At 37.1% G+C, this 24,938-nt stretch overlaps 1 protein-coding gene across 3 annotated transcripts in view; it reads left to right on the top strand.

Annotated features, from left to right (window-relative positions):
* METTL15 (methyltransferase 15, mitochondrial 12S rRNA N4-cytidine) overlaps positions 1-24,938 on the top strand; it is a 218,887-nt gene that overhangs the window by 138,487 nt on the left and 55,462 nt on the right. For all 3 annotated transcript variants that reach the window (XM_079786927.1, XM_079786926.1, XM_079786925.1), the window contains exon 5: positions 1,961-2,139. In XM_079786927.1, the coding sequence (XP_079643053.1) occupies positions 1,961-2,139 (179 nt within the window). The remainder of the gene's footprint in view (positions 1-1,960; positions 2,140-24,938) is intronic.

The following is a 24,938-nucleotide window of genomic DNA, read 5'->3' as shown; positions in this document are numbered from 1 at the left end:
AAGAAGGGGAAAAATCTAAGGGACATGGACAGGCATTGAGCTTCCCTATGGGCTATGATATTATGTGTTTTATGATTATATGCACCCTTAACTCTCAACAATTCTATGAGGTAAGCATTGTTACTTTCATTCACAGGTTAGACATTGAGGAAATTGAGGCTCCACTATATTACAAGCTTACTCAATAGTAAAGCCTGGATTCTAAACATTCAGTTTGACTCTAAAGACCAAATCTTTATCCTTAAAGCTATTATTGAAGGAGCAAAGCCTATTGAGATAGAAACCAGACTACTGTATAGGATGTTCATTGGTCTGGGGGTGCCATGGCAGGCAGGAAAAAAAACAAAAACAAGACTTGAGAGAGGAAGTGAGAGAGAGAGAGATGAAGGTTATGGCAAAATAGGGTACAAGCCAAGGGCAACAAAATTTTCTCCTGGAGGACCTAGGCATTCAAATGAGGTGCAATGAAGTATATTTAAGGAAGGATTTAAGTGTTTCTTAAATCTGATCTGATCCTCATATCTTAAAGATGCCAAATCTTTGTTATTTAAATTTCTCACAATGTGGTACCAACAATCAATCGAATATATTAACTACAGGAGTAGTAACTACTATTAGCAAAGCTATCTTTCTAATAAGTAAGGTCTTGGTTAACTCATCACTTAGAATTCCTGGATCCATTTTTCTAAGGTAAGTTAAGCCGGTCTGACAAAGTGAATTCTGTTTCCTGGTACTATGATTTATTTGGGCACAGTTTGATATTTCTTTGTCTTCTTCACCTGAAATTACCATCTAGGCTTGTTTAGTACTGTTTGTTGATTACCAAGTGTTATTTCATGATGTCTTTTGTCATGGAGGTAGAAGCCAATATTGTTAAACATTTGAAATAATACACATTATTATCATTAAGATTGTTTTAGTTTTTGTGAGGGAAGCTTACCAGCAGTATCTTCTTGTACAGTAGTTCTCCTTATCCCTGGTTTCACTTTCTTCTCTTTCAGTTACCTGAGGTCAACCATGGCCTGAAACTATTAATTGGAAAACAGCAGAAATAAACAATTCATAAGCTTTAAATTGTGCACCATTCTGCAGAGCAAGATGAAATCTTGTGGAATCCCACATTCTCTTGCCTGGGATGTGAATCGTTCCTTTGTCCAGCATATCTATGCTATATATGCTAACCACTCATTAGTTGCTTAGTAGCCATTTAGGTTATCATCAACTAAAGTGGTATCACAGTGCTTGTGTTCAAGTAACCTTTATTTTACTTAATAATGACCCCAAAGTGCAAGAGTAGTGATGCTGGTAATTTGCATACACCAAAGAGGTGCAATAAAGTGTATGTATGTATGTATGTATATATGTATGTATGTATAGGAAAAAACAGTATGTATAGGACTCGGTTCTATCGTGGTTTTACAAGTTTCTGCTAGGGGTCTTGGATGTATTCCCTGGGATAAGGTGGGACTCCTGTAATGATTTTCTAAGTCAGTTTGTACTCCAATAATATAAGTAGTTGGTTACTGGACAGTCTCGGGTTTATTTAAGTTCCTGAGATTGAGGCTCACTTAAGTAAAAGTCAGTACCCTTGTTTCTTGTATACAGAAAAAAGTTCAAGCAACAATTTAAGTTTTGAACAAACTAAATCCATATATTTCTGCTATTTTAGTTTAGGGGAAATCTGCATGAGCAGTCACTTCTTTGTGAATTAAAAGTTAGTAAACTATTTTAATTTCCTGATGCCCTTGACCTTGACGAACCTCACACACAGAGTCCCCACTTGCCCTAATGACGGAAAGTTTATTTTATCCCTGTAAGACTTCAGTCTCTGACTTTAAAAACCTCAGAAGCTCTCTTAGCCTATGTTTGTATGCCTGACTTTATGTCTCAGTACTCTGAAGTTTCACCTTTTGTCAATGAAACTGACGTCAATGAACTAATTGGTTCTTCTTGTGCGTAGGTACCCTGACATGCCCACTGCAGCTGATGTTGTGAACGCTTTAGATCAACAGGCACTTGCATCCATCCTGAGAACATACGGGGAGGAGAGGCATGCCAAGAAAATCGCTTCAGCGATCGTTCAGGCACGCAGCATCTACCCCATCACCAGAACCCAGCAGCTTGCCAGCATCGTTGCAGGTACCCTCATTAATTCTGAACAGTGTCTGAGAGGGAGAAAAAAAAGAATATATATATATATATATATATATATATATATATATATATATATATATATATATATATTAATCCCCCAAACTCCCAAAGGGTTTCATTTATACTTAAAATAATGCAGGAGTGAATCTTGCTTAAAATCTTTGGTTTTGCAAGCTTCCTCCTCAACCCCAACACCTCTCCCCCACACACAATTTTAAAATATACTGTAGTTTGCTGATTAGTTTAATAATAGTTTTTTTTTTTACATGAGATAATTTATCATTTGTGCCTACCAAGGTGAAACGTGGAATGACAAGAGCAGAAAAATTTCTTGATTCATCACAGTGCTTGATAAGCATCCTGTATAAGATCTGACATTACCTTTCAGTTTCACATTTCTGCATTTTAATATTTTGGGTGAAAGGAGAATTGCATTGCCCAACTGCTAAAATAAAATCCAGTGACTCATACATCTATTCTAAACAACCGGCTAACAAAGGGTATGTGATGTATAGGTTATTCCACTTTGTGAATGCTAAACTAAATCAGCCTGAGGGGCTTATTGAAACATTTCATCTTTTTTTGCTGTTTGCCACCATAAACCTCTTGAACCTACGTCTAGCTAGGAGGCGCTTTATTATAGCCTTTCTGTTTGAAGTCAAAGTTGTCTCACAGCTGTATTCCATGATGAAAGTTTCCCTCGACAAAAATACAACTTCTGCAGTTGTTATTTCACAGAATTCCAGTGGTAAATTATTTGTCTTTTTGGACCTTCTGAAGCCGTACATCTTTTTATTTACCAAATGTATTAAGATTTCTTTTCAGTGGTTTCTCTTAAGTTAATTAAATAGCTAAAGACATAGGAAAAAGCTTATAGGAAGCTCCTAGTTTTGGTTGCCTCTATCTTAATATTATCCATAGTTTAAGGAATAAAACTTAATTATGCATTTATTCAGATCAAGATTTAAAGATCATATAGCAATTGTCTTATGACATGATTTCATAAAACTATATTCTTTTTAGTTATGCTAATCCTCTCTAATAAAAATGGTAATATGCAAATTAACCATCACTCCGCTACATAAGCCACACCCACCAGCCAAGCCACGCCCACCAGCCAATCAGGGCGAGTATGCAAATTAACCCCAATCCAAGATGGCTACAGCCACAGAGAGCAAGGTTTCCCAGGTAACAGAGCAAGCCAAGCTTTCATAGCCATTGCAGGCCTAAGCCTCCACTCAAGCTACAAAGTTTCAATTATAGAAGGTAAACAAATTCAAACAAATGGCGACAGAATGGAGCTTGAGAGAGCAGGCCAGGGTTGCCGGCGGCAAGAGGGTAAGCAAAGCTTTCCGCACACCCTGGCTGGGCTCACCCGCTTAAGGCTACAAAGTTTCAATTGTAGAAGGTGAATTAACTGCCACAGAAATGGCTGCCGCCCCAGAAATGGCTGCCTCCCCAGGCTACAAAGTTTCAATTGTAGAAGGAAAATGAATTCCAGATACCAGGGCCTCCCCTTGGGTTGCCAGGGGGTGTGGCCGGCCTGAAAACCACCACAGGCCCCTCGCTCAGGCCACCCCACACCCCAAGGGAACCCCCACCCTTATCTGTGACACCCTTCAGGGCAAACCAGCTGGCCCCCACCCATGCACCAGGCCTCTATCCTATCTAATAAAAGAGTAATATAAAGATTGATCATCACTGCAACACACAATATAGCTGCCCCCATGTGGTCAAAGATCCTGCCCCCATGTGGACACAAGATGGCCACCACAAGATGGCCAGCAGGAGAGGGCAGTTGGGAGGCACCCGGCCTGCAAGGGAGGGCAGTTGAGAGGGACCAGGCTTGCAAGGGAAGGCAGTTGGAGGTGATCAACCCTGCAGGAGAGGGCAGTTAGGGGTGACCAGGCTGGCAGAGGAGGGCAGTTGGGAGCAAACAGGCTGGCAGGGGAGCAGTTAAGCATCAACCAGGCTGGCAGCGGAGTGGCTAGGGGGTGATCAGGCTGGCAGGCAGAAGCGGTTAGGGGCAATCAGGAAGGCAGGCAGGCAAGCAGTTGGGAGCCAGCAGTCCTGGATTGTGAGAGGGATGTCCGACTGCCCGTTTAGGCCCGATCCCACCAGGATCGGGCCTAAACGGGCAGTCGGACATCCCTCCAGGAGTCCCAGATTGGAGAGGGTACAGGCTGGGCTGAGTGACAACCCCCCGCCTTGCACGAATTTTGTGCACCGGGCTTCTAGTAAAATATAAAAAGTTGACTAAGTCTTCAATTATTTATTTATTTATTTATTTAAAATATATTTTATTGATATTTCACAGAGAGGAAGAGAGAGGGACAGAGAGCCAGAAACATCGATGAGAGAGAAACATCGATCAGCTGCCTCCCGCACAAACCCCACTGGGGATGTGCCCGCAACCAAGGCACATGCCCTTGACCGGAATCGAACCCGGGACCCCTGAGTCCGCAGGCCGACGCTCTATCCACTGAGCCAAACCGGCTTCGGCAAGTCTTCAATTTTTTAAGTAGCATACCTCAAGGCCCTTGAAATTTAACTTTGAGCAACTTCCTTAAGGCAAGAAATTGCAAAATTCTCGTAGGTTGTGTCAACATAAAATATTTCATGATATTTTTCCCCATAAAGAGTTTATACTAGCAGGCTAACATTAAATTCACCCTCATCTCGTCTCCCTTTCTTTTTCCCCACTCGATACTCACATGTTGGCACCTTATCTTTTCCATCAGACATTAACTAGTTCTGTCTCTCATATTGGAAAGAAGAGCAGTGAAAAGTCACATTTTTTTTGTTTTTATTATTCACAAGAAAGTCCAGAATTTTCTGGTGCTGAAAATGAGGACTTGGGACTAGAGGGTATTCTAGAGGTCATCCAGTGAAAAAACCTTATCTGGTAACTGAAGAAACTGAGGCACAGAGCGTGTCAACAGTTTCTTCAAAGGTACAGCCTAATTTATGGCAACGTCAGTACTAATCTAGAGTTTGGAAGCTCGTGAATTTGAGGCATAATTGGGAATCTGCCTTTAAGAAAATAACTTTTCTGTCTCAGGTTCCTCCTCAGCAAACTTGGGGAAATAACACTGTTTAGATAGAAGTTACATGAAGATGTAGAACAGAAACAATGTAAGTGTTTTCAGGAAGATATGATATGAAAAACATACTGGGGCTATGACAAATTATATAGTAAAAGTGATAATATTCATATATGTGTATATAAAACCCCATTTTAGTAAATGCCACTAAAAGATTTGAGTTCTCTCTAATGAGTATTTTTATGGCTCATATCAGCCTCTAATAAAACTTTATTGATGATGATAGAATTCTTTAATAAAGAGAAAATAGAACAATGAAATTACATTTTAAAGCTCATTTATTTAAAAAAGTGATTCGGGAGAGGCTGCTATATACCAGGGCATTATACTCAGTACTAAGAATAGATTGGGGAGAGAAACAGATAGAGCCTCTGTGTTCATGAAGCTTATAGACTAGTAAGTGATTGAGTAACAACATGGTTTAAGAAGCCTATATTTGTAATGAAAAACCTTCTTATTTATTGTAGTCTGAAGTTATGATTGTGTGGCAAGTAGAAAAAGCTGATGCAAGTGTAGAATTATATAATGTAGATAGATATATACATATAGACTTAGTATGAGAAACGAATTGAATGTATCTAAAAATTTTGCATGTTCATTATACATTGAAATGGTAATGTTTTCAATATTTTTGTGTTAAATACAGTATTAAAATTAACTATACCTGTTTGTTTTTTAACGTTGCTATAGAAGATAACATGTGGATCATAGTTTTATTAGATGCACTCCTCTAGATGATACATATTGTGAGGCCACTGCTGTGACTTCCTTACTCATGACTGAGCCCACAGTGCTTCTCACAGTTTCCTACCTGGGAAGGCATTTAGTAACTACTTTTTCAAGGTTAATGTATAAAATAAATAAAATGCACATAGATCAGAAAGGTTCTGCTTTTACAAAGTTTGTAGTCAGTGAAATAACATCAGTGTTAGTAAAAAGTTGATGTTTGGTCTCATGAACCATGACTCTCCCATACCAATATGGTCCAATATCAACACTAAAATAAATTAGAAAAACACATTGCCCTCCCAGTACTTTAGTTTATTCATCTTCAAATTGAAATAATATCTATTTCCTCCCTCATTCTTCAGGGATGCTGTGAATAAAAGTAAAACTCTGATAAAATATTTTTATTAATTAAATATCTTAAAAAATGGGAAACTACATATTAAAACTCTCAAGCTCTTCAGCAAAAAAAAAAAAAAAAAGACTTATGCACTTAATTTTGAAAAAATGGCTGTGGTCTAGACTTTGCAGAATTAATGTATATTTGATTTGTGTAGCCTTAAAAACAGGATTGATGCTAGACATCTCTTTGAGTAAGAAGTCTGATTTATTTTCCTCAATAAGCTGTCCATATTCTATGTAAGAGCTAATCTGTATTCCGTTGCTCTTTCCATTCTGTCAATACATCAAGGAAATCACCATGTAATCTTAATTGTTAAATTAAATCTAGTTTAATAAAATATATTAGTTTAACTTTTGGTCTACAACTTACTTTCTATGAAAACTTGAACAGAACTTCATCTTTCTCATCTTGAAGTGGAAGTGAATAATACTTATGATGATGATCATTGTTATTTTTGTTTAGCAAACATAACCCTACCAATTATTTTTTTCTTAAAATAATATTGATATTCACTCACAGTTTCCAATCTGATGCCAAAATCAAATATACCAATCACTTTTCAGATCATTGGGGTTTAGATTCAAATTCACAAAATAGATTATTAATTCACTGATAATGAAAAAATAACAGGAGGCTTATAATATCAACTAGAGGCCCGGTGCACGAAATTTGTACATGGGGTGGGGGATGTTCCTCATCCCGGCCTGCACCCTCTCCAATCTGGGACCCCTCGAAGGATGTCCTACTGCCGGTTTACAGGGATCGGGCCTAAACCGGCAGTCGGACATCCCTCTCACAATCCAGGCCTGCTGGCTCCTAACTGCTCACCTGCCTGCCTGCCTGCCTGATTGCCCCTAACCACTCTGCCTGCCAGCCTGCTCGCCCCCAACTGGCCCCCACTGCCGGCCTGCTCGCCCCCAAATGCCCCCCCCCGCCAGCCTGATCACCCCCAACTGCCCCCTGTGCCAGTGTGCTCGCCCCCAACTGCCCCCTGCCGCCGGCCTGCTTGCCCCCAAATGCCCCCCCCGCCAGCCTGATCACCCCCAATGGTCCCCCTGCTGGCCTGCTCACCCTCAACTGCCCCCCCTGCTGGCCTGCTAGCCCCCACCTTCCCTCCCCACTGGCCTGCTCACCCTCAACAGACTCCCTGCTGGCATGCTCACTCCAAACTGTCCCCCCACCGCTGTCCTGATCACCTCCAACTGACCCCCACTGACGGCCTGCTCACCCCCAACTGGCCCCCCTGCTGGTCTGCTTACCCCCAATGGCCCCTGCCATCCCATCCTGGCCTGATCACCCCCCGGTGACCCAAGGTCCCAGCCCCTCCTTTTTTTCTTTTTCTTTTTCTTTTTTTTTCAGTGCTTCCTTGAGCAGAGGCCAGGGCCGGTTGGAAGCAAGTATCTAGGATTTATTTATCTTCTATAATTGAAACTTTGTAGCCTTGAGCGGAGGCCAGGGTCGGCCAGGAAGCTTGGCTTCCTCCATTGCCAGGACAACCCAAGCCTCCTACTTGCTCCAGCTCTGTGGCTGGCTGCCATCTTGGTTGGGTTAATTTGCATACTCACTCCTGATTGGCTGGTAGGCGTGGCTTGGCATAGCAGATTGATGGCTAATTTGCATATTTCTCTTTTATTAGTGTAGATTTTTGAGTGGGAAAAAGGAGATGGGGAAGTTTTTTAGATATATTTAATTATTGTTGATTAAAATGTGCATACTTATTATTCCCTGCCTGAAACTTTCATGCAAATTTTATTCTGACTCATGAACTAGGTACATAGCTAGAGCTTAATGAATGCTTGTTGAACAAATAAATCAATAAAAAAAATGTGTACATTCCCAGCCAAAGTAAAATGAGAAAAAAGGTGGGGAAAGTCTAAGTTGTTCATTGTTACTGAGAATCAAGTATATTCTGCTCTTCACTTTGAAGAGGAGGGAGACCCTGAACATCAAAGTCCTCAGTATAAATTAAAGTTGCTTGAGGAATAAGTGAGATTCCCCAAGATACGGACTCAAAAATCCTCACATTCTATTTATTTCATTTGCTTTGTGAACTTGAGTAAGTCACTTGTGTCCTCTGATCCTCATTTACTCATTTGGAAAATAGCGACAGCTAATTCTTGCTATGACCATTTATTGGAAAGTTCTCTGTGAATTTTAAAGTGCAAATACACTGTACGCATTGCATTCTCTCTTATCCAGAACTAGAGCTCAATCAGGTGCACCAGACAGAACCCTGAGTGTGGCTTTCTCCCCAGGAATACCTTTCCATAGCCACACAGTGTGATCGGTGATAAGCTGATACTTCCATTCCAAGCTGTTCTTCCTATAGAAGTTGTGGGATTTTTAGCGAAGAGAGTAATAATCATTTTCTGCATTGGTGCATGTAAGGAGTATCTTTTTCACAGTAGCATTGGAGGCTCGTGCCTCAACTTGTATCTGAAATCACTCTTTTTTTGGCAGTTTTCAACAGCCTTCAAAAGAAAAATTAAAACATTCATCAGTAGACATTGCTATCCTACTTTAGTGGAACATAAACTTTTTCCTGATGAAATTAATCAGACTAGATTACCATCCCTTTATTATTTCAACAATCTACATGTTACCTCCTCAATCTTCTCCATAAAGCACTCTTTATATTAGCATTGCCATGATTAAGAAATAAATGATGATGTCAGAGAGCTCGGTTATCGCCCTGGTGGAAAATGGTATGGTCACACCTACTGTCAAGTTTAGAAGGCTTGCCAGTGAGTCACAGTCACCACTGCCACTGCCTGTGCTACTGCACTTATTCTTCTGTCACTTTAAATCTCTTGAGTTCAATCTGCTATACACAGTGCATGTTAGCATGGTAACTTCATGCCAACTAAATTATCAAGTGACATTTCATAAGTAAACTTATTTCTTATTTTAATAAGTAATCTTTCCAAGAGACATTCTGTACAATGAATCCAACTCAGAAGAGAATGAAATGTGTGTGTGGGGGGGGGGGCGGGGGGGGGGGGGACAAAAACCTGAAAATCTTTCTTTCTCCTAAAAGAAATTTGGCTATTCTCAGTTGAAAGTGCCAAGTGCGGACCTGGGAATGTTTCATCCCAAATGATGTGGCCATGCCTAATTTAATAATTATAATGGTAATATAATAATAAATCATGTTAGCTAATACTTAGTGAATCCTAGGCACTATCCTAAATTATTTTCATGTATTAACTCATTTAATAAGAACAACAATCCATCAGGCAGATGGATTTTAGCCTTATTTTACAGATGAAGCACAAAGAGGCTAGGTAATTTGTCTCTTGTCAAGTAGAGCTGGAATTGAAAGCTAGTAATCTCACTCTAGACTTTGTGCTCCTATTTGTAACCCATCTCTAGATCCCTTACTGATGATTAGGAAACAGCATGAACTGCCTGGCCAGCATTGCTCAGTGGTTCAGCTTTGACCTATGAACCAGATGGTCACAGTTTGATTCCTAGTGAGGGCACATGCCCGGGTTACCGGCTCCATCCCCTGTGGGAGTGGGGGGTGCAACAGGCAGGCAGGTGATCATGATTCTCTCTTATCATTGATGTTTCTATCTCTCCCTCTACCTTCCTCTATGAAATCAGTAAAAGCATATTTTTTTAAAAAAGATATAGCGTGAACTGTTGCTGGAGAATGCTGACAGCTCTGTCTTCCAGGATCTCACATACTCATGTGGACACAGTCGTACAAGCAACTTCTTCTATTGTCCTGAGATAAGTGCTGTATATAATAGAATCATGAACAAAAAAGTATGAGAACTAAAGAAGGGAACAATTGATTTTGATGTGGCAAAAGGGTTTGAGTTATTGAAGAGAGAGATTGGGTAGAAGTAACAGACATTGAGACCTTTGAGTAGAGCCTTTTAGGGGGAGAAGTGATGGTTATTTAAAGAAAAGTCCCTAACATCCAATAGAAACTCATCAAGTGCAGAAATGAAAAGATGAGTGAACAAAAAATAATCAGGTAGTATTTCAGCCAGTTGAAGAGAATAAAAGACAGACAATACAGCGTCCAATCCCAGGACCCAATACATTTCTAAATGCCTGGAATTCCCTCATTATCTTAGGATCCTCTGTTCTAAATGTGACCTTTAGTTGGGTCTGATTCTTAGTAAATTAGTAATTCAGCATAGCCAAGTCCTCTAGATCTTCCTGATTCTGACTGCATTTCAAATTTCATCTATGGCATAAAAAAAGGAAATGCATCCCTTTACCTCTTTACTCCACTTCTTATTACTTTATACTTTGTGTGCTTCTGCAAGTGAAAATTAAAGTGATCTGGCATTGTATGTTCTGCACATTAGCAGTTTTCACATTGGTATTAATTTTGTAAAGATCTGTACAAATAGCCTGGTCATTTTGTTCTTCTCTTTATTGATTTAAAAAAGAAGAAGAAAGATTATTTGTTCCTGTAACTATTACTCAGAAGTTTTAAGAATTTGGTGGTAGATATTTGCAAGAGCTCTCTATTTGAGAACCAAGATCAAGTAGTTTTACATATTAATTGTACTACCAACTTGTGTTTTTTTTTTAATTGACATGATTTAGATTTTGTCTAGATGGTAAGTATAATGACATGGGTTTGTTTCCCCAAAAAAAGTACTGAGAGGATCAACAGTGTGCAGTACTATTCCTAAAAGTAGTCATTTCAGACATTGACTATTATTTTTGTATGTTGGGAATGTTCTTTGAAGAAAGCATCTGTTTTTATTTTCAAAGTATAAAATGTTCAAATCATGCCAAAAGAATGTCAAAGGAAGAGAACCACAAATGTTACTAGGTTGTCAAAAATCAAATGTTATATTTCTAGTGCTGGGAGGGGGGGAATAATGGATAAAAAAAAGTTTGATGTCCAAATTTTAATCATAACTAAAAATTAAGAATAACACTTCCAAATTATTTTCTATCATCTTTTGCTTTGTGCTGAATTGAAAAATTATAGAATATCTAGAAAAGATTTTTCTCAGAATTTAAAATAGAGAAATCTACATTAACTTTTTATGTCTTACCATTCCCTTCTCTATTTTTGTCAAGAGTATTAGCAGTTTCACTATTTCTCAAATGCTTTGATTTCTTTTATCCCTGTAATCATTACATCATTATATTGCCTCACATATTTTTAATTACTTGGAATCACATATTATAAACTGGAGCACAGATCATCTTTTTTATGTGTGTTTCATATAATAGCATGTAGGACACAGTAAGCAATAGGATACATTTGCTGACTTTCTACATTTTTCTAATGTATAATAACTCATTTAATGACTTTCTTATCAGCTGGACTATAAACTCTGTGAAAGCAAGAATTAGGCATGTCTTCTTCATTGCTACATCCTTAAGACCTGATACAGAATTAGGCTTATAAAATTGTTTAATTAATTATTTTTTGAATGAAAAGTGAATATCCACTTCATAATTTTGTGATGTTTAGAAAATGGAGGGGGGGGGGGCCTAGAGACAACTAATAGAGAAAAATCTTATAAGCAACCAATTTCTTCAGCATATGGGCACTTTCTATTGGTCTGTAGACTCAGACCTACAATAATAAGAGAAACTATAATAATTTTCCTGACACTTGTAATATCTTTCCTGTTCTCTAGGGGTAAATCAGGTTCAGTATGTCATACAATACTATGTTAGTCTTCTGTATTTCCAATTTCCTCATTAGCAAAGCAGCGAATTTGACCCAACATTGAGGTGATATACTTATTTCATATACATATTCCATATTCATTTAATCATCAAGTATTTACTGAGTCCACTTTGTGCTAGGCACTAATGAAGGAACATAAGTGACTAAGGCAAAGCTTTCACCTCAAAATTAACAAAAAAGAGATTTTTACTAGTTAGTAGTCTTCACAGTTGGTGCCTTTTGCATATATCGACATGTTTACTTTTTTTTTTCTTTCTTAGCTTAAAATTACCACTTCTTTCTTGGATCATTCTCCTTCTTACCCAAGTACATATTTGGAGACATTTTTAATGAGGCTCCATTCTCATACTTTGTCTAAATGTATCTTTATTGTGACCTAACTTTTGAATGATAACTTAGTTGGGTATAGAGTTACAAGGTTTATAATTAATTTTACTCAGTGCTTTGAGGTATAATTTCATTGTCTCTTGGCATTTCTATGATTGATGAAAGATCTAATTGTTATTATTTCATACTTGGTCTTTTTCTAGCTACCGTTAAGATTTTTCTATCTTTGATGTTTAATTGTGATATGCTGGGTTGTGACTCTATTTTTTTGGTCATTAATGAAACAATGAGCTTCTTTAACATTTCTTCATTCCTGGAAATATAAAAAAATATTTCTTTCCATATTTACTTTCTCCTATTCTCTTGAGTTCTGTGCAAATAGTTATTCACCATGTTCTCATATTTCTCATGTCTTTGTATCTCTGTGTTACAATCCAGGTAAGATCCTTTTCTAATTCACTAAATTTCTCTTAAAATATTTCTAATCTGTTTAACCCACTTGTTGAATTTCTAAATTCACTTGTCATTCCTAAAAATTCTATTGTTTTTAAATACGCTTGTTCTTATTCTTTTATTATATTCTGTATTGATTATTTTTAATGTAGCAAGAATAGTTATTTCCTATTTGTGCTCATTTGTTCTATTATCTCCAGTTCTTCCTATTTATTTCATCTGATTTTATACAAACACACACAGACAATGTATCTAGCAAGTGCATCTTCAGTGAGTTATACATACGTATCCTTTTTTGGAAACCTACATGTGGCTTAATACTTGCTTTTTCCTTTCTTCCCTTCCTGTTTCCTATCTAATCATCTACCAGCCAAGCAAAGGTGTCATGTTAGGCACTTTAGGTTGCAGAAGTCAAAGACACATTTAGGCAAACTTAAGTAATAAAAGATTATCGTTAGCTATACATGGTAGTAAGAAGAAATTGTTATAAAGCTATTCATACTCATAGGAAAGACAGTTATTTAAGCTACATAGCCAGGTCTCTGAGAGACTGGACAACAACTCAGGGGTTATTCAGGGTACTACACAATTTCCCCACTGAACTATTATGTTGCAGGAAACATTGTTGGTTCCTTGCTTTAGTCAATTACCATTATTTTCGTTTGGCTACTCTATGTCCAGCTTCTACAATTAACTTTTTTCTAGGGTTACTAGGTCACTGCTTACTCAGATCTTTTATTTATTTATTTATACTGTCTCATGACATCTACTTATATTGTTTTTATTCTTTCTTTTGGTTTTTGCTTCTTTTGTCAATTGCTTCTGTCTTGCTCCCTCCTTTCGCGCCTCTCTCTCTCTCTCCCTCTCTCTCTCTCTCTCTCTCTCTCTCTCTCTCTCTCTCTCTCTCTCTTCCTCCCTCTCTCTCTCTTTCTCTCTCTCTTTCTCCCCCTGTGATTCAAGCTCCCTAAGGTAAAGGATCAATTTGGCCTTATTTATCCATAGTTTTTCCTTGTTTGGCAGAGTTTTGCATTTGCTCCATTTTAAATGGCTGCATTGGCTCATGGTGTTTACGTGGTGATAGCATGGTGACCAGAGCTTAAGGAACTGCCTTGGACAGTCCTGCTCATTTGATAGATTCCTCCTTAGGATTGCAATTATTTAAATAATGCTTCAAAGAAGAAGGAGTTCTTGAAATTGGCTATAACTAGTAGTAATTTTACTTTTTCTTTGAAAATTTCATCTACCTGTGTAGACAAAACGTGCCCTATAATTCAAGTCTTTTTAAATAAACTGTTAACTTGCATATGTCTTTGACTATGCTGTATCTTCTACCTGGAAAAAAAGAAAACTCTCCTTTCATCTCCACTGGTTGAAAACATCTTCACCTTTAAGGCCCAGCTTAAATGCCACTTTATATTTTTTATGATTTCTTCCCTGATCTCCCAAGTTGGGTGTTGTCTCTGATTTAAACTACCATAGTAGTTTTTCCATCTTTTCTCTTCCCTATGGCAACGAGGCACTGCAGGAAGAACACAGGCTTTAGAGTCAGACGGATCTGCATTCAAATTCTGTTACTGCTATTTAATGGTTGTGTGACTTCAGCAAGTTATTAATCTCGTCATGTCTCAGTGGGAGAGACAAATAATTACTCAAATAAATTATAAATTGTGTAAATGTCATGAAGAAAAAGTACAGGGTCAATGAGAGACTAGTAGGGGGACATAGTCTGGTTAGGCATTTTGGGGAGGCCTCCCTGACAAAGTGTCCTTTAAGCAAAGAGTAAGAATAAGAAGCCAAGTGACAAGTCGATAAGAGAAGAATTTTCAAGAAAAAGAATAAAAAAGGCCCTTCACTCGCTCTCACTTTTTAAAAAAATAATTTCATGTTTCATATTACAATTTGTGCCCTATTAATAAGTTTAATGCTCATTGCCCTATTTCTACTGTGACATTTCATAACATAATTTTGATGTTGCTAGCATCAGTCTAGTGTATCTGTTAAACTATCTCACTCTAGTAATTTACTAACCTTTTCTTCTAAAACATTGAAATTTTAATAAACCAGGAAAGCACTGCTCTTTTGATTCTAACATATTTTTTTTATTCTTTACTTTTGATGACTTCCCTTTTTCTACTTTTCTTGCCTTTTAGCAAAATTTTAAAGATATATATGTGTGTGTCTGTTATAAATTTGTATTGCTGTATATTATATATCCCTGTTATATGTTCCTAAGAAGTCTAAACTCTACTGGGATATTGGACATCTAAACAAATAATTCTAAAATGAGTCAGAATATTTTGCTATTTCCATTATCTATGATGGCATATCTCCTCTTTCTCTCCCTGTTGCCTCTCTGATTATACTTTTTCAGTACTGTTTTCTTTTCTCAGCTTGTGCCTTTATTTACTTATTTATTTGCTGGGGTTCAATACGTGGTTCCTTTCTCACTAAACATATGATGGACATCTGTTTCCACAGATCTTACATCATCTGCATGCCCATCTACAGCTCAAGTCTTCTGAACTCTAGATAAGTATTTGCCACAACTTCGTGAACATAGCAATCCATCTATCCCACAAGCATATAAAATTCCATGTTCCAAATCTCACCTTGCCCAGCGCATTTTGTTCCAATGCACCTCACCACATTTACCCAAAAGCCCAATCCTTTAAGTCAAGCTTGAGTTGAAGTGAAAAAGTATATCACTAAGACTTTTCAAATCTTTTCAAATCTGCCTCTAAATTGTCTCTTAAATCCTTCTGGATTTTTTGTTTTGTTTGTTTGTTTCTTTTACTGTCATTGCTTTATCATCTTTGCTATAATTATTACCTTAGTCTTCTGACTGTACTGTGTACCTTTTGTTTCTCCAAGCTCCCTCCAGCCCAAGCTCTACCACAGTTATATTTATAAAATACTAGAGGCCTAGTGCATGATTGAATCATGCACGTGTAGGGTTCCCTACACGCTTTCGCTTTTCGCGGTGGAGCTGGGTGCCTGTCCGGTGGTGCACCAGGCCTTTCAGAAGCCTCCGGCTCGGCGGAGGCTTCTGAAAGGCCTGGTGCCAGAGCAGACAGGCACCCAGCTCCACGCTTTTGATGGTCCGCGGCCGCTGAGGGGGGCTGCCGTGGACACCTGGCTACCCTGCAGTTGAGAGGCGCAGCCGAGTGTCCGCGGCAGGTCCCCTCAGCAGCCGCGGATCTGGCCGTTGAGAGGCGCAGGGGGTGGGAGTCCCGCCCCCTGCGCCTCTCAACAGCAGGGTAGCCCCCCTCAGTGGCAGCAGATCCGTGCCTCTCAATGGCCGGATAGGCCACCCCGAGTCCCGCCCCCCAGCCTCCCGCCACCCAATCGTGGGCGTAGCGGAGTGATGGTAATTTACATGTTACTCTATTATTAGATAGGATGCTTACAGAGTTATGTTTATAAAATTCAAATCTCATAGTATCACACCTCTTCTTAAAATCCTTAATAGGTCCCCTATCATCTGTGAAATAAAAATTAAACTTCTTAACATGAAAAACAAGGCCCTCATGTTCTGGCTTCTGCCTGTCTTTTTAACCTAATTTCTTCATCGCCCTCTTCTCTCTCCTACCTCCCCACAGGCCATGTCTACACTAAACTGCTCCGCATTCCAGTTCCTAGAATGCACCTTCTGCTTTCTCACTTCCATCCTTTTATATATGATCTTCCTCTATAGGATATATCCTTCCTCACCTTTTCTTCTCTGCCCACTGAGCCCCCGCAAAATCTCTCCACTTTTTTCAAGACTTGGCTTTTACCTGACTGGTTTTGCTCTGTGGTTGAACATTGACCCCTGAACCAGGAGTTCACAGTTCGATTCCAAGTCAGGGCACATGCTTGGGTTGCAGGCTTGATCCCCAGTAGGAGGCAGCCGATCGATGATTCTCTCTCATCTTTGATATTTCTATCTCTCTCCTTCTTCCTTCCTCTCTTTGAAATAAAATAAGTTTAAAAAAAAAAAACATTTTAAAAAAAGAATTGGTTTATATATCATTTCTTTGGATTTTTCTGAACTTTCCTTTTTGCCATCTCCTGAAGTTGCTCACTTTTTCAATATGTCTTCATATAGCTAATGAACTTTTGCTTCATTACATTGTGTCTACCTTTTAGAAAGGATGAGTTCTTCAAGGATAGACTGACCTTATCTCATGTACCTGAATAGTCTCAGCACCCATCTCTTAGAGAATGTGTTAAAGGGTCAACAGGCTGGGTTAGAGAAAGCAAGAACTATTAAGTCAGGTAGATTTGAACTGCCTCTGTCCTTTACTAGCTTTGCAAATTTGGGCATTTTTTACCTTCTATGAATCTTTGTGTTTTTTTTTTCATCTGCAAAATATGGATGATAATAACTGACTCACAGGATTCTTGGATAGCTAAATCAGAAAATGTATGTTAAATGTCTAATAGAGACCAATCTCTAGTAGATATCTACTTTTAACTTGTTGAATGAACACATAAAAGTGAGTAGGTGATTGAGTGGAATAATGAATGCATTTGAATGAATAGAATAAATGCTAAAAAACATTTTATAATGGACTCACCAAGAGAGACTTTCAATATAAGCAACAGCTGTCTTGGTTAAGATGTCAGCACACAGAGATGTTAGCAGTCTAGGAACTGGGACCTGGAACTTGGGAAGCAATGTGAGAAAAGCATGCCTTTTTTATTGAAAACATTATTTCCTGCTGTTCCTTTATCCTTCTCCCCCTTTTTATTCATCACATTAAGGAATTCTAAGGATGGGCTGCCTGCCAACCCATTCAAGGTATATCAGCATCTTATTAGCCAGTGACAAGTTACCCTCACACAATAAACTCTAGGATTTTGAAAAGAGAATGAGGTTATTATTAATAACAAATTATTATTGTTGAATGGAAATGTATATTGTCTATTATTATGCAATGAACTGTTTTAGAGACAGCATACATTACAGTGATTTTTTCCTTTAAAAAAGTTAAGGTTTATGTGGAGTCCACTGGAAAAGATTGGTCTAGACCCCTATGGGCTTGCGGTACTTATCTCAGAATTTGAAGCTGAGAATGATAATTTCACAGGTAGGATTTATAAGTTGTTGACTTCATCTCTGTACTCATTAGATACAAAATGGATTTTGATGACAGATTCAGTTTATTAAGCCAATATGCTACATTGCTATATTGCTTACCCATTTTTCTTTACTGGTCGTTTTTTGTTTGTGTGTCTTACTTCCTCATTACCTTTGCATTAGTCATCCGGGTTCATGTCTCTGCATTCTACTGTGTCACTGAATAATGGAAAAAGAAATTAATTTTGGAATTATACAAAAACTAGGATTCATATTTCAGCCCTACTATTTACTAACTGTTTGAACTTGGATAGGTTACATAGCCGTTCTAATTCTCTCTAAGATAGGGATAATGGTTCCTAACTCATAAGATTGATGTGATGATTAGAAATTACATTTTTAAGCTACCTATCCTAGTGGTAGACATATGCTAGGCTCTTGACAAAAATGAAAGAAATGGAGAATTTATCTTAGATAGAATCTACTATACAAACATGCAAAATAATTAAAATTCATGATTATATAGAAAATATTATATTTTTCTATTATAAAAGAAGCATTTTCATTTATAAGTCATACAACATTGTTAAGAATTGAAAATTTTAAAAACCTGTAATACCACTCTACCACCATAACACAAATATTATAACTTTGCATATTCCCTTTATCTCTGTCTCTATTCTCACATTTTTGTTTGAATGTATATAATTTTTTTATTTTTTTCAGTTGATATTTTATCATGTTACTTAATTTTTATGCCAGTATACTACATATCAGTAAGAAATACGTAATGTATATTAATCATATGCTAATAATCTCATTATTAGATTTTTAGCTTACCTTCTAGTGGGGCCTATTATTAAAAAGCCATATGATAACTATTATTGTGCATGTTTAAGGGGTTCTTGAGGGGGCATACTTACTTTCTAGGCTAAATTCCCTAAGTGAAATTAATGAAATGCTGTTTTTCAAAATGGATACACCGCTTTGTAGAAATCAAAATCCTTCACTGGGCATTATCTAAATCACTGTTCTTAAACAATTTAGGAGGATAGAACATGCAGAAAAATAAAAGGTGGGAGTGACCAGGTCATTGTTAAACTTGATTGTGGTTGAAAAAAAGGGAGATATTTATAATCTCCGATTTAATTAAAATCTATATGCTAATTGAACCTTGGAGAAATTGAACATTTATTCTTTAATTCATTTAGATAGTATTAGTCTTTCAACAAGCCTGTTAGGAGAAAAATGATAGCATACAGTCTTGCCTTTTGGAAGTAACATACCATTCCTGCCTTCTGGAAGTTTCTATTTCAGTGGAAGAGATAAATATATTTTTTTAAATCAACGTAGTACAGTTGAAAAGTGTAACATTGTTGGTTAACTTTGCTGCAGGAAGGTGGGCAACTGTACCTTGGAGCATGAGGATTAATTATGAGTGTATGCTGACCTCACAAGAAAAAGGGGAGCACTGTTAAACACCTTTTCTGTTACCATCTCCTAACTCTGGAAAGTATAAATGGCCCAATGCTGAGAGCAGTCATGTATGCCCTATACACTATTCCTAAAGGTACAAATAAAGCATCTTATTATGGTTCATAAATATGCTATACCTTTTACTTACAATTTTGCTTTCTGTTCACAATATCTGGCAAATAGGCCTCAGTCCCTTCTTAAAGATTTCATAATTAAATTTAATATTGATCACTAAATAGGTAATAGGAATCATGATTCAATGTAGGCTGTCTCATCTATACTAAGCATTTTAACACATAATATATGAAAAATATCCATTCTTTCTTTTAATTCTGAGCATGTTTCTTATCTCATCTCAGCAGGTAATGTTCCTTGTTACCTTTTCTGCTCAAGCCTACAACTTTATTTTTTCCCTAATGTAGGAGCATTTGTAAACCTCTGCCACCCATAGTGAGATCATATTGTCATCAGACTTAACCTGGTAGGAGTTGGGGATTAGATGAGACTCCAAAGAAGTTTACAAAGAACCTCACTGAGTAAAGCCAATTTTATCCAGAACGATTCGAGTTCACAGATTTTAATTAACAGTTTGAAATTTGTAATATTACTTCCATTTCAGATGGGTGAGAATTTAACACTATATTAAAGGAGCCCAGGCAAAAGGACATGAGTTGCGTCACCGAGACTTATTAAATGTGATGGAAATTCAGCAAACGAATGCTGGCAAACAGGTGCGAGAGCTGAATTAATTTTTAAACCCTACCACTCAGGGGGAATTGCAATGCATCACGTTGACAGCCACAGCACGTTGTTAATTTCATTCACAAGCTTAAAAACCTCAATACATTTGAATATGTGAATGTATTAAATTTTTAAAATTGTAAGTAGCATAAGGGTGTCCCAGGACTAAAAATGATAATTTCTCTCTGGGACTTCCAGTCATTTGTCTAGCCAGAAACATGGTGTTTTTTTTATGAATGAAATCTATCTTATTACTTCCACATACAAATTGTGTTCTATTATTATATGCAGTGCAGGCTGTTCCTAAGCAAGGTTTTCTCTTACTTTTAATATGAAATCCCTTGTGAGTCAGAGGAAAACTGAATGCTCACTGATCAGTTTCCAACTTCTGCTGTCATGCATGAAGGGGGTTCTCAGTCTATATTCCGATGGTGCTAATTGGTGATGGTACTCCTGGAGTTAAAGAAAAAGACAGCAAAACATAACCAAATGAACACAGAGGCTTATGCGGTGATATCATTAAAGGTCATATGTTGTAAGCTGAAACCTCACTGAACTTGATGTTTTCACCAGGAATTAACCTATTCTGAAGTCCTAGTATATTTGAGAATTTGATAGAAGCCCTGGAGTATCTCTGCATAAGACTGCACTTACACACAGCATCTTACAAAGTTTTCAGGGAGTGCATGAATTCCCACATTCAGAATCCTGTGTATGGTACATCTTGATCTTTGTCTGAAACTAGAAGAGTATCTCTTAGTGGATTGAGTGGATTTTCTCCTCTGCCACTTGCTGTGCACGAGACCTTAGACATGGGAGTGGGGGTAAAGGAAAATAAGAAAAGATTTTTGGACTTGTAACTTGTTTGATGGAATATGTACAAAAAGTTATTTGCGAAAGCTTTTGGAGAAGATGGCGCCTTAGTGAGTATTAAGGATGAGTAGGCAGAGAGAGGAGCATTCTAGACTAAGAATAAAAGCAAGGAGCACCACTCTGTCATTACTAAAATTGTGTGTTTACAAGAAACGCGTAATAACAAATGTATGGAAAATCTTTTGGTCTTCTCTCAACATTTCTCAAGACACTTTAAAGAAAAAATAAAAGGAGCTGGGTTTAGCCATTTAAGACCCTTATTCCTAATTGTACACAAACTTGTCCCCTCATTTAGTTTAGCTGGAGAATATTAAGCACTCATTTTTTAGAACATAAAAGCAAATGTAACAAGTGAGTCAGGAAAAGCCATGTAAATACTGCATTGGATGAGTCCACAGTCTTAATCAAAAACATGGTAATCAGTACTTGCCCAAAAGTCTTTTGATAATGGCACCAGTAGCAACTGTTTCTTTTTAAATCCACTATCAAGAAAACTGATGAAAAAGAGAGACAAATGCACAGTCTAATAACCTGAGCTAACAATACGTTATTTTCAATAGAATGAAAAGGACAAAAGCCGCAGGTATTCATTACGGTTCCCATGGTAAGAGACCAGGGCAATGGCTGCCTTCACCAGATGTGCAGTCTTCAGGCTGACAATACCCATCTCCCCCAGGGAAATGGGGAGAGAAAGCTAAACTCCTGCAACTTGATGCAAAGTGATTTGGGTTCCATTACAACATCTCTCAGTAAAAGGCTATTCAGTCTTAGAGTAAAGATTCCACACTCATTTTCTCCCAGAAAATGAGATTGTTATATAAAACACCAGACATGGAATCAGAGCTTCTGGAAATCACTCTAAACCATGTGATTTCATCTTAACTTCCTTAAATTCTAATCAGGAAAAAGGAGATGATATGGTTTGGTGAACATACCATCTTAACGTTGTTGCCTTGTTTTGGGCACACTTAAAGACAAGAAAACTCAAGAACGTTCTCAGGAAACTGAAAAATACAAACTAATAAAATATGTCTGTTTGTTTGTATGCTGATCTGGGCTTCCAGGGTGTGTTTCTCTGGTGAACTAGCAAGAAATGTTATGCCTTTCTTCTGGGAAAGTTAGATTCACTCTGTAGTAAAAAAAGGGGGCGTGTAGGGGTCGACTTCATGTTAAAAAGAGCTGAGTTTCCATTTGACTCCTGTTAACTTGAGAAGAGTCATTTAACCCCTCAGTTTTTCACCTTTACATGGAAATAAGGATATTTACTTCTTACCTCTCTGAACTCTTATAGGGATTTAATGAGAAAATTAAGATATGTGAAAGATGATGAACATAAAACCTACTTTCAGTATTTTCCCAGTTGTATAAACCAGAAAATGAATTCTATGGAATAAATAGTTGTTATTAATAATTAAAAATTAAAAGTATCTCTTTCAAAGAGTTTAGAAATGGTAGGTAAACAAAGTTAAATAGTTACCTTCAGAGCTCTACCATACTAATGGGCATTGTGGATCTCCCAAAGGCAGGTGTAGCATGCTGCATTTATTACACTTACTTGACAACAGACACTTGGGGTTGCAAGCCTACTTTACAGCCCTTTTCCCAATATTTACATATCATTCTCCTCAATGGATGTGAATTTTCTTGAGGACAAGCACTACCTCTTCAGTCACATTTTAATCCCCGTGTTTAGTGCATTGTGTATAATAAATACTGGCTAAATGAATGAATTTTGTATTATTATTCAGGATGTAATTACTGATTTTTACTAAATATTGTTGGTGTCAATTTTTATCTAAATTTCTAGTACATCAGATTCTGTTTATTTAATAAGTGGACTAAATATACTGGGTTTTCGACCTGTGAACACAAAGGGTATCGTTTACAATGACTCACAAATACATCTTATCCTTACAAAAGAAAACCGGTGTAGAAAAGTGCTCCATGAAGACTACAGCAAAGGAATAAGAAAAAAATGGGGGGAAAATGGTGTGATTAAAAAGTCAGAATAGAAGTTGTATACTTGGGTGGCCACAGAAATTTGTAAGTTTAATTATGGAAAATAATCTCCTGGCCACGTGAATGCAATCTGGAAGTTTTAGGTTAATGAAATGATGGTTCTTACAATTTTTACCATCAGTTATTAAAAATAATCAAGGCTAAACTAAAAAATATCATTCCTATGCCATGCTAGATCTTCATACTTTTAAGGCCTATATACCACTTTATAAACTTAGAAGGGCACCTTTAATTTGTATGTAAGGAAAATTTTGTACTTCATTTTGGATGCTGAGACATTTTAGTCTGATGCCCACATTCAATACGCATTAATTACTCAGAGGCTTCAGGGGTATTCAGAAGCCCTCTATCCCACCTACTCTGTTAGTCCAGGATGACAGTATAATTAGTTTGGCCTTGCCTTCAAATCAACACATCAAATCCCTTCCTCACCTACCATTTTACTGCTGAGAATAGTAAGTAAATGTGTGAATGGCATTTCTTAAACTGAGTACTTTATGCCAAGTATCTATAATAATAAAAGCGTAATATGCTAATTAGACCAGACATCCTTCCAGGCTAAGCCCAGGATGCAGCTGCCATGGCTGCGAGGGCCTATTCTTTCACGAATTTCGTGCATCGGGCTAGGTGTTCCTATCTGTTTTCTTTATTTGATCTTCACAGTAATCCTATGAGAAGAGTTATCTTCCAGTGAGGAAACAAACTCAGAATTGTTATTGCCTCATATTAAACAACCAGAAAAATATTAAAGATCTGTTCCATGAACCTAGTTTCTTCTTTCTAAAGTTGGGTGCCATTTCTTTTACCATGTTGTCTTAATATAAGTATTGTCATTTTTTATGCTTTTCCATAGGGATGAATAAAATGTATATGTATTATCAGTACTTACAAAGAGCCTGAGCATAACTTAGGTGAGACAACTATTACACTCTAATGAAGAACATGTAAAATATTAATGGGAATGCTATGTTCCCTGGTGGCTTTGATATTATGATAGTATAAGTTTTATCCAAATCAATTTAGAAATTTACCGCAATTCCAGTCAAAATACTTACAATTAAAAATGTTATTGCTTCTAATTTTATTTTGGATTAATAAATATATGAATTACCCAAGAAAAGTTGAAAAGAAAGAAAAGATAATGGGGTGAGAGGAACTTACCCCACCCAATAGCCCAATATACTAGAAAAATCAAAAGAAAGAATCATCTGGTATTGGCAGAAGAATTGAGAACTGTATCAATGAAACACAACTGAGAATCCAGAAGCAGATCTGGTTTACATATAAAATGTAGTATGTGATCAAAGTGGTACTTCAAATTAGTAGGGGAAGAATGTACTTTTTAATAAATATGATAATTGGCTATAAAGTTTGTAAAACATGAAGTTAGATCCCTATCTCATACCACACTAAAAATAAATTTCTTGTTAATTAAATATTTAAATGTAAGAAATAAAACCAGAAATGTACCAAAAAAAAAAAAAAAGAGTTGATAATCTTTAGTCTTGGAGTGGGAAAAGCCTTCCTAAACTTGATAAAAATCTAAAAAACTTGAAAAAAGTCTATATAGAAATTTTTAATTTCTGTATGGCAGAAAACCTTAAAGTACAAAGGCAGTCACATTCCAAGAAAGATATTTGCATTTACATATGAGAGACAAAAGGTTAATGTCTTTATTTTATAAAAAGCTCCTTCAAATCAATAAAGAAAAAGCAACATCATATTAAGAATATGGACAAAGAGTTTGTTCAAGCAATTCATAGGTGAAATCAGATGGTCATTGGATTTGAACAGATCAGATGCCCAATTCTGCTAATTGCCTAAGAAACACAAATTAAAACAACTGTAAGCTATCATTTGCCTACCATTACACTATTCAAGGTTAAAAAGAGTGATAGTTTTTAGTACTAGTGAGGATGTGGG

Source organism: Cnephaeus nilssonii (genome assembly GCF_951640355.1).
Source record: "Cnephaeus nilssonii genome assembly, chromosome: 13".
Taxonomy (NCBI): Eukaryota; Metazoa; Chordata; class Mammalia; order Chiroptera; family Vespertilionidae; genus Cnephaeus; species Cnephaeus nilssonii.
Note: the sequence above shows the minus strand (reverse complement) of the source record. Positions and strands in the feature narration are given on the sequence as shown.